This window comes from Poromitra crassiceps (genome assembly GCF_964638095.1).
Source record: "Poromitra crassiceps genome assembly, chromosome: 8".
In the NCBI taxonomy this organism is placed as follows: domain Eukaryota; kingdom Metazoa; phylum Chordata; class Actinopteri; order Beryciformes; family Melamphaidae; genus Poromitra; species Poromitra crassiceps.
In genome coordinates this window covers 15,686,509-15,706,180 of record NC_139629.1, presented here as the reverse complement: position 1 = coordinate 15,706,180, position 19,672 = coordinate 15,686,509, and the positions used below count along the sequence as shown (strand labels likewise).

Sequence of the window (19,672 nt, the reverse complement as noted above, 5' to 3'; positions counted from 1 at the left end):
TTGGCTTATTTCCAACCGCCCACTGTGGCCGTTGACATTTCAATCTGCCCGCTCACTGCACGTGATACCGGCCAAAAGCCAGCAATTGCTGGCTAACAGAATCCCTGACACACACAGCCAACATTACAACTCGAGCAATGTCATCGGTGAGTGATGTCACTCAAGCAATTGTGATGTCATCGGTAAGTGATGTCATCAGTGATGTCATCAGGGAGCGATGTCATCAGTCCATGACATCACCCCCCCCCCACACACACACACACACACACATCATCCGACACACTTCATGCAGCCCTTCAGAATAAAAGTCCAAAACAAACCACACAGCACTTCAGAATAAACATCCAACACACACACACACTTCACACAGCCCTTAACAATAAAAGTCCAACAGACACTTCACACAGCCCTTCACAGTTCACAATAAATGTCTACAGAATAAAACATCATGACGGGCATTCAGTGAAATGTGTTGGACTTTTATTGTGAAGGGATGTGTAAAGTGTCTGTTAGACTTTTTATTGTGACTAGTGCACTCGAGTTGCCCGAGGTACTTGATTTGCTCAGTTGTCCATGACACCACACACACACACACACACACATTGATCAACAATGTCACTCGAGTAATTGTGACATCATCACTCGAGCAATTGTGATGTTATCAGAGAGTGATGTCATCAGGGTGCTGGCTGAACTAGCATGATGCTCATCCTGAGTGGTGTGTGTCTGGTGTCATGGACAACTGGGCAACTCAAGCAACTCAAACAACTCAGTTGGCAATGTGTGTTGCGCCGCAACATACATTGCACATACAAGCACATACATTAGCATATAAAGTCTATAACATCATCAGTGCTTTGTGACATCACTGATGATGTCATAGAACGTATATGCTAATGATGTCATGGAAATCATCAATGATGTCATAAGCACCATGTCCTTCCCTGAGCTGAGGCTATATAAGTGGTGAGAGATTTGGTGGTCCATGACAAGTCAAAGATGCCGCTGAAAGCAGGGAACAAATACCAACGACCTATGTCTGGTGAGGTGCAGAAGATGCTGAGGTTGGGCAGCAAGAAGAAAGCTGTGCCGGTCGAGGATTTCAGCGAGAGCTCGTCTGAGAGCGACGGGGACGAGAAGCTGCCAGAGTGCCGTCCACAGAGCAGCATGAACATGACCTCTGAGTACAGGCACATCCAGAATCTGGTGAAGCACATCAAGGAAGCTGATCAAACAGCCACGGTGATTACTCTGTGTGCCATGATGAGGGACTTAAATTTAACACAGGAGACGTGCCAAATGGCCATCCGGGATGTACGTGGCCTTCAAGTCCTCATTAACTTGCTGGATACAGAAGAAATCAAATGCAAAATTGGGTCTCTGAGGATCCTGAGGGAGATAAGTCACAACTCTCAGATCTGTCGGGCCATCGCTGACATGGGCGGCCTGCAGACCATGGTGAAGAATCTGGACCCGGGAAAGGACCTCAAGACCGAGACCAAGAACCTTAATGCCCTGGCTGCCGAGACCAAGACCCTTAATGCCCTGGCTGCCGAGACCATCGCCAACGTGTCCATGTTCCGCAGAGCAAGGAGGACCGTCAGGAAGCACGGAGGTATCAAGAGACTGGTACAGCTGCTGGACAGCATTCCGGATACGGCTACGCTGACTGCAGAGCACGAGGAGGTGGAGGTCGCCCGCTGCAGCGCTCTGGCCCTGTTCAGCTGCAGCAAGAGCACCAAGAACAAGGAGGCCATCCGCAAGGCGAGGGGCATCCCTGTGCTGGGACGCCTGCTCAAATCCCCCCACGAGAACATGCTTATACCGGTGGTGGGCACTCTGCAGGAGTGTGCCTCAGAGGGAAGCTACAAGGTCGCCATTCAGGGCATGATCAAGGACTTGGTCCGAAACCTTAGTAGTCACAGCGATGAGCTTCAAATGCATTGTGCGAGTGCAATCTTCAAGTGTGCAGAGGACAAGCACACCCGTGACCTGGTGCGTCATTACAAGGGTCTGCAGCCCCTGGTCTCCATGCTGAGCAAGGCGGACAACAAGCAGCTCCTGGCCGCCACCACCGGGGCAATCTGGAAGTGTTCCATCAGCATGGAGAATGTCGCTAAGTTTCAGGAGTTCGAAGCCTTGGATACCTTGGTTGAGCTGCTGACTAAGCAGCCTGAGGAAGTGCTAGTCAATGTGGCAGGGGCCTTGGGCGAGTGCGCCCAGATAGCCGCCAACAGGGCCACCATCCGCAAGTCTGGAGGCCTCCAGCCGCTGGTCGACCTGCTCATTCGAACCAACGACGCACTGCTTGCGAACGTGGCCAAGGCACTGGGCGCCTGTGCAAAAGAGAAAGACAGCATGGCGATCATTGACAAGGCTGATGGCGTGCGCCTGCTCTGGTCCTTGTTGAAAAACCCTGATGCAGATGTTCAATCCAGTGCAGCATGGGCCCTTTCTGCATGCATTGAAAATGCGAAGGATCCAGGGGAAATGGGGCGCTGCTTCCTCGGTGGATTGGAGCTGATTGTTAATTTGCTGAAGTCAACAAACAAAGAGGTACTGGTGAGCGTTTGCGACACCATCGCCAAAATAGCCAAAGATGAGGAGAATCTTGCAATCATCACGGATCTCGGGGTTGTCCCGATGCTGGCCAAGATGACCAACACAACCGACGACAGGTTCCGTCGGCACCTGGCTGAGGCCGTCGGCCGCTGTTGCATGTGGGGACGCAACAGGGAGTCTTTCGGCGAGGCTGCTGCCGTCGCACCCCTGGTGCGCTATCTCAAGTCCAAAGACAGCTCAGTCCACCAGGCCACAGCATTGGCCTTGCTCCAGCTATCCAAGGACCCCAACAATTGTATCACCATGCACAAGAAGGGAGTGGTCAAGCCCCTGATAGGAATGATGGGTTCCGATGATGAGATCCTGCAGGATGCTGCCTCCGGCTGTGTGCGCTACATCCGACTACTAGCCCTCGCCAACGACAAGGCCCGATACCGTGCTACATGAGTAGTTAAGCACCTTTTTGTGATTGGCAATGGATATTTCCACGCTGCCTTTTGGCTAGTGGCCCATGATTGGTAGAATAGCAGGTGTCATGGGCCAACTTAGAACTATCCAATGACGAAACGGGGCCTAACTTCCAAACAGATTCACGTACAAGGAAACTAGAAATACAGTTTCCTGGTACGTGAATCTGTTTGGAAGTTAGGCCCCGTTTCGTGATTGGATAGTTCCAAGTTGGCCCATGACACCTGCTATTCTACCAAGTTTCATGCTAGGGATGAATAATGAATATGTATGTCTGTCTCCATCTGGGGTTGCCACAACTTGCTCCGATCACCTAAAAGATTTGCCAAAACACTGTTCAGGGGTCTGGCATAAGTTTGGTCACACACACAAAATCAAGCTGCAGACTATAATAACCAGGCGGTCCTCCAAATGGAAACGTCCACATACGTTGTTTGTACAAACAGCTTAATACGACCAAAAATCACGTTTTAAAGTTAAGCGACCTCTAGCAGTCGTGTGAATAACCACCACACACAGCCCAGTCTCAGAAAATTGTGAAATAGTAACGTTTGTCCACAGTTTTGAAGTCCACAGTTTTGGTGGATTTTGAAATGAAATAATTAGGTTATAAGGGAGGTGGGAGATGGTCGGAGGTGTCCCAGAGATGGAGGGGTCTCAGTGTACGAAATAGCCTACCACGTCGGGGCCCTAATATAGTGCTCGAGGCAGTGTGCTGCTAGGCAAGTATTACACAAGACGCATATAGGCTACAAAATTTCATTGATGCAAGTAATCAATTATAGGCTATACATGCTTTGCACACACATCACCAAGGCAATATCAATAATAACAATAAGGCCACTCACACTATAATAAATTATGTTCTGCATAACATCTAATCCAACATCTAATTCACACAGCACAAATCACCTGTCTAACCCAACACACACGCACAAGTTCTGTAGCCATTAGGGCTGCACAATATATTGTTTCAGCATCATCATCGCAATGTACGCTTGCGCAATAGTCACATCGCAGGACGTGCAATGTCAAGTAATAAAGCAAATTTACAAACACGTCATGGTGTAACTTTTTTGCTGGTTGATACTCAGCACTTAGCACACTAGCATCGTGCCAATCACTGACTGCAGCTAAAAACACTTGCTACTATCATGTCACCCACACAGGTTACCCACTACCTTCTTAAAGGGGTAAGGCTTGATGAGCTATTCAAGTCCTTCAGTGAAAATTCCTGTATTTCTTCATATCTCAATATATATTGCAGAAACAAAATATATTGCAATGTCAGAGCTGCTGTCTGTAATGCTCCATACAGCGTAAAGCTTAATTTATACTTATTAGAAAGTGTCTCTCAGCACATGGTCGCAGACGAAAAAGAAAGTGTCGCACATGGTGTTGCATTTATACTTCAGTGAATGTTTGCCTTGTTCAACGGTCACGTGACACCCGTGCTGCAGACTGCCACGGCAAGAGAGGGAATGGAATGCACAGTGAAACCACGTCAGAGGCAAGATGTAACGTACTCGACTGCAGCCGCATATAAACGACACACAACCACACAACTCACCTCCTCTCGCTCTGGGATGTTCTTTGTGATTTTCACGAAGTCATACATCAAGGACAGGCTGATAACATAGCGGAGACACGTTCATTCATTTCAATGAGTGAAAACCAAAACAAGGAAATCAAGCGCGTGCTGTCTATATAGCCAATCAGACTTGCGCGACACATCGTGACGTAGTCAGCGACACTAGACATTTCACCAGGTAGCAGACACTGCTCGCCGACACTTGAAAGTGTCGACTCAAGTCCTCATTTCTGTCGGCGACCGTTTCAAAAGTGTCGGCAGACAAAGCATAAATTGGGCTTAAGTGTTAACTGTTTGATTCCATGTCGCTGTTTCCCTGCATTTTGGAGCCAATAACCAGATGAAGGTTTGGATTGGTGAAGTGATCTGCAGCAAATTTGCGAATGTCAGCAGGCCTTTTAAGAATCACATCACTTAGAAAGTTGCTCATCAATATCTCCATTTCCGGATGTGACCTCAAATACTTCTCGTTGTCGATTCTTGTTTTAATCTTGAACTGTCGCAGTTTTTCTTGCTGGTCAGCACTTAAAGCACCAACGTCCACTTTCTCAAGTCCTTGTCCAGCCATGAATTCTACAATTGGGTAATGTGGTTTCAAGTGAATGGTAAAGCATGGTCCTACTTATAGCCTCTGCAGGTAAGGGTTCATGACATCACTGATGGTGTCACAATGTCTATGTCTTTGTGTTATGACTTCCTCTGTCTGTTTTACCTGGTCACTAGTACTGTACTGTACTGTCACAGGAAGGCATTGTCTATGACATCATCGGGGCTTTGAACGTCACCAAGAGCCCTCCACATTAACAACACCGCTGCCTGCTACAACAGGACATCACACTGCCTGATGACATCACAGTGGAGCAATCGTGTAACATCACTTCCAGTTGTTCGGCAATACCACCCAGTGACATCGCACAAGATGGATTCGCCCAGGTCAACTGCTGACCTACAGGTGTGACAGGTGACTACATCAGGCAGTTGTGATGTCATCAGTGATGTCACTCAAGCAATTGTATAATCCTTAGTTAAAATTGGTTAAGTGGTGTCTGTATACACACTCTTACTTTCTCGGGTGACATCACACTTATCCATCCACTGTTTCCCTACCCGTGAAGTGTGTCGATGTGTGTGAGCGCGTGCGAGCGTGTGTGTGTGTGTGTGTGTGTGTGTGTGTGTGTGTGTGTGTGTGGGGGGGGGGGGGGTGGGGGGTGATGTCATGGACTGATGACATCACTCACGATGACATCAGAATTGCTTGAGTGTGTGAGTGGGGTGTGTGTGGTCTCATGGACCACTGTGCAACTCGAGCAACTGGGGCTGCTGAGTATGTTCATTCTGAGGGGCTATGTATGTGTGAAGTGTGTGTTGGACTTTTATTGTGAAGGGCTGTGTCAAATGTGTGCGTGTGCGTGTGTGTGTGTGTAGATATCGGAGGTAAATTGCAGGGGAATTTGTACTTGAGAAATTACGGACATGGCCGATTCGCACGGGATTAAGATCACAATCATTGTGACATCCACAATTATTATTACAAATGACCAGAGGTCCGTCCCCAGGCTATACGAGTCCTCTGGGAAAAGGCCTTTAGACACTTCTAACCTCCGTACATTCAAATTGTTGTAGTTTAAAACCCAGACTAAAGGTTTGTCTGTTCTGTGTGACATAAAAACAACTTAGCCAGTGTCAGGGTGGAGGGTTCAATTCCCATCTCTAGAGACACAGTGATCAGATGCTTTATATTATTTTGACTTTCCTCTCTCTCTTCTCTCTCTCTGTATCTCCCTTTTCTGTCTCCTGTCCTCTGTGTCTGTCTCTCTCTCTCACTCGCTCGCTCGCACGCACGCACACGCACACACACACACACACACACACACACACACACAGACACACACACACACACACACACACACACACACACACACACACACACACACACACACACACACACACACACACACACACACACACACACACACACACACACACACACACACACACACACACACACACACACACCCTCTCTCCCGGTCTCTTCAAGGTAAATCAGGATAAATGAGTGTCAGCCTGAATACCATTAATTCACCGCTCCTTCCCAGGTGATGAATTAAGCGCACCTCTCTCTCTCTCTCTCTCTCTCTCTCGCCCACACACACACGCTGTCTTTGAATTCTAATCAGTGTGTTGGGGAGAGAGAGATGGAGAGAGAGCGAAAGAGGCAGAGAGAGGTTAAACGGAGTTTGTACATGGTTGGATGTGATAATATTCTGAATATTTGGACTCTCGATGAGATGCATGTTAAGTAGCTAAATGACATGAGGGATCAGTGGAATAAAAATGGACTTTAAATTACTTCTTTCAGAAAGAATAGTGACATTCATCACTTACTACAGAGCATGGCCAGTGTGAACGAGGACAAACTGTTGAGTACAGAAATGTGCACAAAACGCACAGCACACAGAATGTAACATTGCCTCTGAAATAGGGATGTGGATTTTCGGTTAATTTTACTTTCGACTAACCGACACCCTTAATCGTCACGATTAAGTCACGCTCTTTGAAACGGGTGCATCAGCTTCCAAATCCACTGCCCGGTTGTTGAGATCACAGCAATAATACGGCTATTCCTTGCAGCTAAGCAATGGAGTAAAAAAAACTGTTTCCGGCGTACTGTAACTTGCGCTATTTCTCCCGCGCGTATCTCCTTGGTGTATAGCACTGGATCACATGACATGCGACTATACAGCAGGCACTCATAGAACGTTGAGAATGTTTGAAATAGAACACCAACCATTATACAGGTAGAAACACTGACTTGAGGGGGGCTTTAAAGACTACCCTGGACTACCCTGTTCTTCAAGGCAAAGAGCCTACCAATCCTCATCCCAACCCTCACCTGGTCATCATGACCTATGGGTCATCTCCGAAAGGACCAGATCGCGGATATAAGCGACCAAGATGGGTTTCCTCAGGAGCATGGCTGGCATCTCCCTTAGGGATAGATGCTTGGTGGGGGACTCAGAGTAGAGCTGCTGCTCCTTCGCATAGAAAGGAACCAGTTGAGGAGGTTCAGGCATCTGTTAAGGATGCCACCTGGTGAGGTGGGAACAACTTTGGATCTCCCAGTCAGAGCTGGTAATTGTGGCCTGGGAACGCCTTGGGATCCCCCAGTCAGAGCTGGTAATTGTGGCCTGGGAACGCCTTGGGATCCCCCAGTCAGAGCTGGTAATTGTGGCCTGGGAACGCCTTGGGATCCCCCAGTCAGAGCTGGTAATTGTGGCCTGGGAACGCCTTGGGATCTCCCAGTCAGAGCTGGTAATTGTGGCCTGGGAACGCCTTGGGATCCCCCAGTCAGAGCTGGTAATTGTGGCCTGGGAAAGGGAACTTTGTGGCCCCCTGCTGTAAACGCTACCTCGGCGAGGCTGCGGTAGTGGTTGAAGATGGATGTTGTCATAGCCTGTATTTTCTATATATATTCACTTTAGGAGAACCCAGGAGGCTTACTGTAGAGCAGGTACAGCATGTTTTTAATATATCTGACTTGACGTTTCCATCACTCCTTATCACACAGAAGCAGGTGACATGAAGTTGTAGGACTGAACTGCCAGGTAAAGAAGTCAAAATGTCAGTTTCCATTACAGTTATGCACACACACATGCACATACAGTACACACACACACACACATACACACAGACACACACATGCACATACACACACACAGACTTGGTGGCTCGGCTGTAAAAAGTACAGATGAGAATAAGTTTAAAGCAGCTACGAGCAAGATTTTCGATTATTAAACAGTCTAAATTGAATATCAATGCATCACATCTTACCTCTAATAGTAGACGAGACCAACGCAGAGTAGTCTCGCTTGAACCCCGAGTGAATCGACCAGTGTTAGTCTGTCTGTGACCAGGGAAGATCAGGAAGTGAAATGAAACGGTTTGCAGCAGCCACTTCGGCCATAACCACAAAATAACTTCCAAAAAACCTGTTAGAATATAACGAGAGATGTTCGCGAGAGTATGCATGGCGTTCACATTGTTTATGCTATGTTGCTAGGCAGCGCGAACGGGGTAGGCAGGCAGCTGCGTTTCACTTCCGGGTTTCACTTCCGCGTTTATCCGGTCCGGCGGTAAGGAGAGAGAGAGAGAGCCCCCTGGTGACGCGAGTTTATACAGACACAGACTTAATAATCATCTAAGGGAGCAATCTCCGATTCACACGGCTTTGGTCTCAGCTACTATTATAGGTAAGATGTGATGCATCAATATTGTAATTATACTGTTTAATAACAATCGAAAAAGTTGCTCGTAGCTGCTTTAAGTCTTTCATACGTTTTTTATATCAAAAGTCAGGCTTATCCAGGTTTCTCAAATATGATGTTTACGTGTGCAAACACAAAAACTGGAAGCTTCAAAAACCCGGTCATAACCGGGATACTCATGTCCATGTAAACACACTCAGTAGTAGGGCTGGGTTCAAAAAAATCGATTCTCCGATTTTTTATCGATTTTTATTTTAATCCTCGATTATCGATTCATATGTCCAGAGATCGATTTTTTTTTATTTAAAGCAGCTACGAGCAACTTTTTCGATTGTTATTAAACAGTATAAATTTAATATCAATGCATCACATCTTACCTCTAATAGTCGACGAGACCAAAGCCGTGTGTATCTGAGATTGCTCCCTTAGGTGATTATTAAGTCTATAGTCTGTCTAAACTCACGCCAACAGGGGGCTCTCTAGAGCGACCGGACCGGGTAACCCGGAAGTGAAACGCGGAAGTGAAACGCAGCTGCCTTTTTACGCCGTTTGCGCTGCCTAGCAACATAACATAAACAATGTGAACGCCACGCATACTCGCGGGAACATCTCTCGTTATATTCTAACAGGTTTTTTGGAAGTTATTTTGTGGTTATGGCCGAAGTGGCTGCTGCAAACCGTTTCATTTCAATTCCTGATCTGCCCTGGCTACAGACACACTAACACTGGTCGATTCACTCGGGGTTCAAGCGAGACTACTCTGCGTTGGTATCGTCGACTATTAGAGGTAAGATGTGATGCATTGATATTAAATTTATACTGTTTAATAACAATCGAAAAAGTTGCTCGTAGCTGCTTTAAAAAAAAAAAAAAAATTTTTTTTTTTAAATAAACAGGCTAAAATATTATGCTGTGTGTGGTAGTTGAAACATAGTTTCAAGTTGACGTTTATTTATGTTTGTAGTTGAAACACAAAAAAAAATGCTGTAGGCTACATGAATGGAAATGTTTGATCATTAATATCTACTTTTAGAAATTATATAGGCTGAAATCAAATCACTGTGCATAATTGTGAAAGTGTCTTTATTGACAGATGAAAAGGCTGTTATTTACCCTTTGTCACCACCTGGTGAGTAAATATATGTGTAACTAAAACCATTAAAATTGACAACAGGTCTGCAACTTTTTCCCCCCGTGTATCTACTTGGCTGGTTGGGAACCCCTGTGTTACATAACTGGACATGCAATTGAGGGTACAGATCAAAAAACATTTTGAAACATATTGAAATCGATCGAATCGGAATCGAATCGAAAATCGATTCGCAACCTTGTGAATCGGAATCGAATCGATTCTTGAAATTTGAACCAATACCCAGCTCTACTCAGTAGGCTCTTTCACACACAGATCGAGCAAAATTGCAGTTCGGAAAGCCCGCAAAACCTGGCAGCCTCGCCACAGAAATTGCTTTCACACACAGGCCAGCAGGACCGCCACATTCCTGTCCTGCGGTGTCCTTTCAGGCAACAGCCACTGCTCCCGGATTGAAAGGCGAGCCGCTGGAGGCATTTCCACTCAGCTCCTCGCTCAAATTAATATTTTCATAGGTTAGTGTAGCCTAGCCTACTGTATGATGAACAAATTAATTCAACAACCAAACATCGCTGAGGTGCAGCTGCAGTTGTTAAGGATAAGCTGATAAAGCTGCGCTCGTTAAGGATCAGATAAAACACGAAAGTGTTGTCCACATGCATGGTAGCAAGGCTTTCAATATTCATCTGATCGACTTTATGCATCACAGACACACCATCATGTAGCCTATTAGGTAGGCTACAAGGCTAATTCTTTTCTTTTGGTTCCAGTTTTTTGTAAAGCAAATTATTCCCATTAAGTAGCCTAATTAGGGGCTGTTCTGAAAGACGACGCCCGCATATCAAACAGCTGCAGTCTGCATAACGTTCGTCGGGGGAATAGTAGCCTATAGACTACTATAACGTTAGTAGTTTTTGTAAGGGAATGCACAGAGCTGATTTCGAGAGGGAATATCCTCAGACCAACTCGCCACAGACAGCTATGGCCCTCTGAAGCTTATTATTATATCCGTTAATTTTACCTACTAATGTCAACATCGTTTGAGCATAAAGCCTAACCGCACGGAGCATTCCTCCTGGCGTCCCTGCAGTCATGATTGTATAGGCTACTTTTTTTTACTTTCACTCGTGCACTTTCATGCTACATGAGGTGATTTCCCCTGTAATTTTTTTATGAATGAGCTGACCATTCGCACCTTTTCCGGCTCGCTGCGACGACGCTTTCATGTGGAGGCGGGTTGCCTGCTAAACCGGCGCTGTGACTACCTACCGTGGCGGGACAAAAGGCGTAAAACAATTATCCACCAACGCGCGTTCACGACTTTCACATCGGAGGCGCGAATCCTATTTTCCGTGCATTTTTCGGCTTTCAAGGCCGGTGTGAAAGAGCCTAGTGTCTGCTCCTCTTCTGTCCTTTTTACCCTCCCCACCCCCTCCCTCCCCCCCCCCCCCCCCCCCCCCCTCCCCCCCCCTCCCCCCTCCCCACCCCCCCCCCCCCCCCCCCTCCCCCCTCCCCCCCCCCCCCCACACACACACACACACACACACAGATGGTGTCTCTGGCAGGACCTCCAGAGGGCTCAGGGGTCGTCTGCTCTCAGCGTGGCCAGCAACCTGCTGCCCTCGCTGGGCCTCACCTGCTGTCCTAGAGCTCTGGCAACACACACACACACACACACACACACACACACACACACACACACACACACACACACACACACACACACACACACACACACACACACACACACACACACACCACCTGATGCCTGCTTTGATGCTTGCATGCCACACACACACACACACACACACACACACGGATGTAAACAAACCAGGCATGTGTTAATGGGAGTGGACCAACGTTAGTTGTCAAAGGAGCGGAAGGGAGATTACATATAAAACCAGCGCAGTTTGGCAGTATGAATGAACATATGGTTGTATGTATGCTGTGTCAGATCAAACAGGCATATAAAGTTTTAGCCAGACAAGCTAACGCGTTAGCCACACAAGATAACGCGTTAGCCACACAAGATAACGCAGCTCATATACAATGAATGACTGGCGCAAGAGGCTTCCACCAGAGCATGTGAGCGGAGCGGAGCGGGGAGCGGTCTGGAGCGGAGCGGCCGTGAGCGATGGAGCGGGTGGAAAGGGCCGCTCCGTGAGCGAGGAGCGCTAATTATCACCGCTCCACTCCGCTCACATGCTCCGGCTTCCACTCAACTTTGTTGAACGCAAAGGCTTCCGAAAGTGAAATGGACTATATTTAGCCTGAATACATGCCGCGGAGCTGCGCTGGGGTGAGTTGTTGATGTTTTCTCATGTGAAATGTTCACAAACAGCGCAATATGTTGTGAATATTGACGATTATGACAAACGTAATTAACGGTTTATATGCTTTGGTTAACTTAGTAGAACTTCAATCTGGAGGTGGTTTTCCCTGAGTCCTCCTATCATTTTTTAATGAATGAGCTGAGATTCCTGTCTACCCTTTTAAACAGGCGTTGATTCGGGGCTGATACTACCTCCATTTGCGGAATGAAAGGCGTAACAAAAAGACTCGCCATTCCGTCCCTGTGACTTTTACACAGGAGGCGAGGCGTAATAATCCCACAACGATCACGGCTTTCACAGGCTGTGTAAACGGGGTTTAGTGATGAAAGATGAGATTTGGATTGAATCCAGGTGCAAACAGAGACTGACGTTTTGACACTACAAGTGTCGTTTGACTCTGACGAAGACATTTCAAACGTCAGTTTCTGTTTGCACCTGAATCAATTGCTGAATTTGACCATGTGCTCCAAATCTCATCTTTCATCACTCACTCAGTCCCTGTTCTGAGAGGCACCGGTTTGTAAGCTTCGTCAGCTGAAGCGCGGATTTCCCTCTGTGTTCAGCAACTTAGTGTCACACACACATATTTGACAATTTTGATTTAAAGTCACTAATTAGATTATAATTGACATGAGATTAAAGTTTTACGGAGGTTGAACACGCCCCTATTGTTGGAACACACACACACGCATACAAAGTCAAGTCAGCAGTTAATCCGTACTCTCTCTCTCTCTCTCTCACACACGCACGAGTGCACACACACACACACACACACACACACACTGTGCAGAGTGAGTGGTCTGAGGAGGGAGAGAGCAAAAGAGAGTGAGTGTATGTGTGTGCGTGCGCGCGCGCGTGCGCGTGTGTGTGTGTGTGTGTGTGTGTGTGTGGAGGGAGTGTCAGCAATTATAAAAGCACAGATGTCGACTCTCCAGCTGCCCCCTCCTTCTGCTGCAGTGTGTGTGCCTAAATGCAGACGGATTCAAACTGACAATAACAAACTGTCAATGTCTCTATAAGTTGACTTATCTGATGCTTTTCTGTGTTGTGTTGTTAGGGAACAGTGTGAAACCTAGCGTATGTCCTGTCAGCTATTGTATTAGCAAACACTGCAATAGGAAGTCAAATTGGGTAATTTAGAATGTTTATGTTGTCAAGTGAAAACCATCAAAAAAGGTGTATAGCCTACTGTATGTGTGTCTGTGTGTGTGGAGAGAGAGAGAGAGAGAGAGAGAGAGAGAGAGAGAGCATTACTTTTCACTCACTACAATCAAATCATCACGATGCACACCAACAAGCATAGTTAACATCAAGGCTATCATTAGCTCACTAGCTGCTAATGTTAGATACAGATCGCTAACAATACCTACTAACATTACTGTCGACGTTTGTTTGCACATTGTGCGGTGCAAATCGGACATGTTTGTTAATTCTAATGTTGCTTGTCCAAGTGAAGTTGCCGTACATAGATATCCAAGATGGTCGATGTAAATCGGGCAGTCACACATTTTTCCATTGACGTTTCAGAAAATCCTTGTATAAAGAGTTTTAAGCCTGGAACCAAGCCAACCAGCTAGCAGATGAAGTGTGACCATAAAATATTTGACTCGGAGCAAAAGCAATTGGAAAACAAAAAAGCAAAGGTTTTATTTATTTATTTATTTACTAATTTATTTATTTATTTATTTATTTATTTATTTATGTTGCCTTTTTCCGTTTCGTTTCCTCTGGGGCTTTGAGAGGCTCTGCAGCTCCATGCTGCTTCCATGCAGGTGCAGAAATGGCTCGCCTTCAATATCTGCTCGGGTAGGCATTTGATTGGCTGTACATCGGGCACATGGTGGGATTAACATGGGCAAAATGGCCGACAGCTTTAGATTATAGCTAACAAGCTAACGCTAAGCTACAGATGTTATCAGACATGACAGACATTAAACATTATGAATCAGGGTTAGGGTTTGGGTTAGACGAGCAGATTCTGTAGGGCGAGCAGAATCCGTACCTACAGGTCTGGCCCCTCTGCCCCTGGCAGCTGACCTGAGTCACCAGACTGGATATTTTGTACCCGCTAGCTATAGAGCTCAACAGTCACGTGACTTTTTGTGACATCATTTGCCCCGGAATTAAGTTCCGCATTCATTTTCTCCATAGACATTTAGATACTGTAGGTAATGGGCACTCAAATCTGACTCGACTCAGACTCTTCTGGTGAGTCGGACTTGGACTCGAACACTGGGGACTCCAGACTCAACTTGGACTGGAAATAGTGATTTGACTACAACACTGGATAACACAACTTCATGCACTATATAGTCACTATTTCATTCAAAAGATATGACTTGAGGTTCTCGGTGCAAATTCATATTTACCCTCATAACCTGTAACATCTTTTGCACCGTTGTTTTAATGATGATGATCACATTACAGTCAAGAGGGCAAAAATATAAATAACAAAATATTATCTGTTTTTTTTATCTGTGTGTGTGTGTGTGTGTGTGTGTGTGTGTGTGTGTGTGTGTGTGTGTGTGTGTGCATGTGTATGTGCGCGTGAGCGTGTGTGTCAGAAAGCCAACAATGACACCGCATCTGTCACGACCGCTGGCTGTGTAACTAACGTGACCATATGATGTCACACCAAGCACGGTGTGTGTGTGCGTGTGTGTGTGTGCGTATGTGTGTGTGCGTGCGTGTGCGCGTGCGTGTGTGTGTGTGTGTGTGTGTGTGTGCCAGATGGGGTGTTGAGTGGTGATTGTCATGGAGATTAGGGCTGACCCTCTCGGCACATTCTATTCACACTTTAATCACACACACACGCATGCACGAACGTGCGCACGCATGCACATGCACACACACACACACACACACACACACACACACACACACACACACACACACACACACACACACACACACACACACACAGGTCTTTGTTTCAGACACTTGGTGGAGTTTGCTCAGTAGACGTCTGTCTGGTCTCTGTGAAGTTTGAAAAAAATAGATTGAATCGACGACTCCATTAACGAGCAGCAATTAGTAAGGCCTGAAGAGAGGGTTGAGTACCAGAGAGCCCTCACTCTTCTTCCCTGTAGGCTCCTAAGTGGAGCCTAGAGCCATGTCGACATTAGGCCATTTTTTAGGGATCTGCACTTCTTTTGCATCTATTGTCCACAAGTACCTCTATTATTTTGAGCGTCAAACAGGAAGACTCCGCTCTCCGAGCCCATCTTCGTCGTCAAAATCCCAGTTGGAATGTAGACGTGGAATTTTTAAACGGTGCAACTAACATACTTGTACAGCAGGTGGCGGTAACCACCTTGAAGGTGTCAGCGACCCGCCCATAAACCGAGAGAAGAAGAAAGTGTGTCGCACTGTTGACACACTTTTGGTGCGAGTTGAATTAAAAACAAAAAACGATACCTCAACAGATACAAAAACTATTTTATACCATTATCAGTTAGTCTCCTAAACTCAGGCCATAAGCAGTGTTGATTGTACTTGCAGCTGAATGAATGAATGCACTTTAAAGGTCCAATATTATGCTATTTTTCAGCTGTTTAAAACATGTCTCTGAGGTTTTTCAAACAAGGTTTTGAAGGTTATGGCTGTAAAAAAACACAGAATTCATCACAGCTGCCTGGTTTAGGCCTAATTTATCTCCTATCTGGTAGAATGGGCTGTTTGGGGGCGGGATGCAAGGCTATTCATGAGCGAAATGCATTATTCATGAGGCAGCTGCCCTGATTGGCTGCTTGGCTCTCTCAGGCACAGAACGGGAAGGGAAACATGGCTGCCGCTCAGCGCTCAAACTATCAACAACATTGCAGCAGAAACTTTTCGTTTGGACCAGAAACCGATCAAAACAGGAGAAAGCTGTTGAAGTGCTGCAGCCACGGTTACAACAGCATGTAAATGAGTGGTAAGTAGAAGTTTCTGTTTGTTGTAGTGTTACTTTCTGTGTATGAGGTTCTACCATAATATTATTTGTCAAGCTGAAGGATGACTGCAGCATATATGTAGGGGCCAGGAAAAACATGTTTTTCATAATATGGGACCTTTAAACTGTTTGCACATGTTCTGCACTTGTGTGCTATGCACTATTCTTCTTTGTTGTTGTTCTTTGTTATGGCGCTGTTGTACTGTATGTAGCAGCCTGTATGCCGAAGACAAATTTCCCTTGGGATAAATAAAATAATCTTGAATCTTTCATTTTGGGATTATGAATGGAGCCTGCTCTAGTGGAGACTGGGAAGGCTTTAGCTGCGGCGTTCTTGCAAACGCGCTAATGAAGATGTAGCCTCGGGCCTCAACCACAACACAACAGGCTCTGGGGAGACCGTGGTTCATGTTTTTGAGCTTTCTAGCCAGAAGGTTTTTAATGCCCATTTTGTACTGAGTTTGATGATGGGAGGAAACCCACAGGAACACAGGGAAAACATCCAACTCCACACAAAGGGGGCCTGGGACAGACCTGGGTTCGAACCCAGGATCTTCTTGCTGTGAGGCAACAGTGCTCACTGAGCCACTGTGCCACCCCCCAAACAGAGAAAGCGTTGAGTAGCCGAGAGCCATGCTGACAGTGAATACACCAATGCATGAATAAAGCAAATAGTCTTCATGTTGTCCCCACCAGTGAGGTAGGTCCAGCCTCGAGTCAGTGAGTGTTGCTGAGTGGACTTGAAATATGAGGAAAATTGTAGAAGCATTTTGGTATGGGACAATAGAGTACCGCAAGGATGACGTCTTTTTGTCGGCTTACCCAGAAGTCCCTGCACTTCCTGGTTCGTAGGTGTAAAAGTCAATGGTATTTTTGTATGGGAATTTCGGTTACATGCATGAAATAAGATCTGTGGTTAAGAAAAGTTTCTGAAACAGCGAGGTTTGTGTTCAGCAAGGTAATCTTCACAAACGAGCACCACTTCTGTGATTTTTGAAGCGTAATTTGGTTTGTTTGTTTGTTTTTTACGCGATTTTCAGAAAACGCTTTCCTCCGGGTGCTCTGGTTTCCGCCCACAGCCTAAAGACATGATGTTTGTGTAGTGTCGCAACCTAATCTACTCAAATGTCAATCATTAAAGTGAAGCTCGTCACCGAAAGGCTGCTGGTTCAAATCCCTGTGCAGGAAGCCTGCAGGTCAGGTCAGGTCTGTCATCCTCCACTGGCTACATACTGTAAAGGTTAAAGTGCAGTGACATCATCACTGTGTGACATCACTCGCCCACGCATTGCCACTGACCTGGAAACAGTCACATCAGGTTAATATAATACACACACGAAGGCATGCACGCGCACGCACAAACACACACACACACAGACACACACACACACACACACACACACACACAAAGAACACACACACACACACACACACAGCAGGTCTCTTGATGTTAATTTGTCTCCTGCGGTGAGCTGTCAGCCTGCAGCAGAGAGCCACTGTGACAGCACAGCAGTTCCACTCAGCATTATTAACACTGTTATTAAAGCTAAATGCTACTGTGTTTCCTAACTCGATTGAAAATGTAAGTAAACACAATAATGTCATAATTTGACCAATAATAAAAATGTCCGGACTGATAATTTCTTAAGATAATAGAATACATTCCAACATAATAAAACCCAATAATGCAATATCTTTCTTTTCCTTTTTTTCTTGTTGTTCCGTTCTGTTCTGTTCTGTTATGTTCTTGTCCTGTATTCGTGTGTGTGTGTGTGTGTGTGTGTGTGTGTGTGTGTGTGTGTGTGTGTGTGTGTGTGTGTGTGTGTGTGTGTGTGTGTGTGTGTGTGTGTGCGCGCGCGTGCGTGCGTGCGTGCGTGCGTGCATGCGTGCGTGGGTGCGTGTATTAGGCTGGATTAGTCTGGGGCCAAAAGCGTAACACCACATCACGTCACAAGCGTGTGAGGTCATCTAGCGACTTTCTGAGCAGCCAATAGGTACTTTCCTTGGAAAAGAGTTGGCTTTGGATTAAAGAGGTTGGCTGGTTCGATCCCCGGCTCCTCTAGTCTGCATGTTGAAGTGTCCTTGGGGAAGATACTGAACCCCACATTGCTCCCGATGGTGTGCCAGCACCCTGTGTGGTAGCTTGCTGCCATTGGTGTGTGAATGGGTGAATGCACTGACTGAGTGCGTTTACATGCACACCAATAAACTGATAAATGTGAGTAATCAGTTTATGGCAATAATCAGATTTCTGCATTTACATGCACTTTAATAATCCGACAATAGGAAAAACCCGGGTTTACATGATTCAGTCAATTAGTCGGATTTCTCTCCAGAAGGCGGAGGTAATTAAACTTTTTACATGCAACTTGTACATGCGCAGATGTATAAACCCACAAGAAACCTGATACGCTGTATACATGCACTCAAAAGACAGGTTATTGGCCAAAAACCTAGGTATGTTTATCGGTTTATTCATAACCTGATAACGGCCATAAACGGATAAAGCTTATCAGTTTATGCTGTTTACATGACCATTTGAATAATCAGGTAATTCCAGAAATCCGCTAATAAACTGTTTATTGTCTGCATGAAAACGCACTAAAGTGCTTTGGATAAAAGCGCTATATAAATGCAAGCCATTTACCATACCATTTACACAGTGTGTATATATATACTGTATATATATAGGCTACATATATATATATATATATATATATATATATATATGTAGCCTATATATATATATATATATATATATATATATATATATATATATATATATATATATATATACACACACACACACACACACACACACACACACACACACACACACACACACACACGCGTTATATTATTGGATTATATTACATTTTCCATTAAGTGAACTGCAAATGTTACATGTCAAATTTTCAGGACATTATGACATGATTGGGTGCTACAAGCCATCTTGTGAGAGTCCTGTGTTTGATGTGGCATGCGTCACACTGAGCTGGCACCAGCGCTCCCCTGGCCTCCTGCGAGCGTCTCTCTGTGTAAACAGTGGCTCTGACTCAGACACTTCCTGCCTCTGAACGGGTTTTAATTGCAGGTCTTAACGAGCTGAATGCCAAGCTCACAACTCCCACAGAGACTCTCATTCATATTCAGCAACCACAATGGTGGAACGAGCTCCCCCTTCGGTCAGGACGGCCGAATCACTGCCCATCTTTCGGCAAAGACTAAAAACACACCTTTTCAGGCTCCACCTGGGCCCATGTTGAACTAACTTTTTTTTTATCCTTCTCAATCGACTTTCTAGAGGTGCTACTCTATTCATTCAAAAGTTATAGCTGTCATAGATTGTGTTACAAAGTTGATTTCTCTACTGTTGACAAAATGTAATATTGTAAGTCGCTTTGGATAAAAGCGTCTGCCAAATGACAA

The 19,672-nt window shown here is 45.7% G+C and overlaps 1 protein-coding gene across 1 annotated transcript; it reads left to right on the top strand.

The window, feature by feature from the left end:
* Positions 1 to 999: 999 nt before the first annotated feature.
* On the top strand, positions 1,000 to 3,009 carry LOC310780502 (outer dynein arm-docking complex subunit 2-like; the record flags this gene model as incomplete). Its single annotated transcript, XM_083641074.1, has 1 exon — positions 1,000 to 3,009. The coding sequence occupies one exon, from the start codon at positions 1,000 to 1,002 to the stop codon at positions 3,007 to 3,009; it is 2,010 nt and encodes a 669-aa protein (XP_083497200.1).
* Positions 3,010 to 19,672: the final 16,663 nt, after the last annotated feature.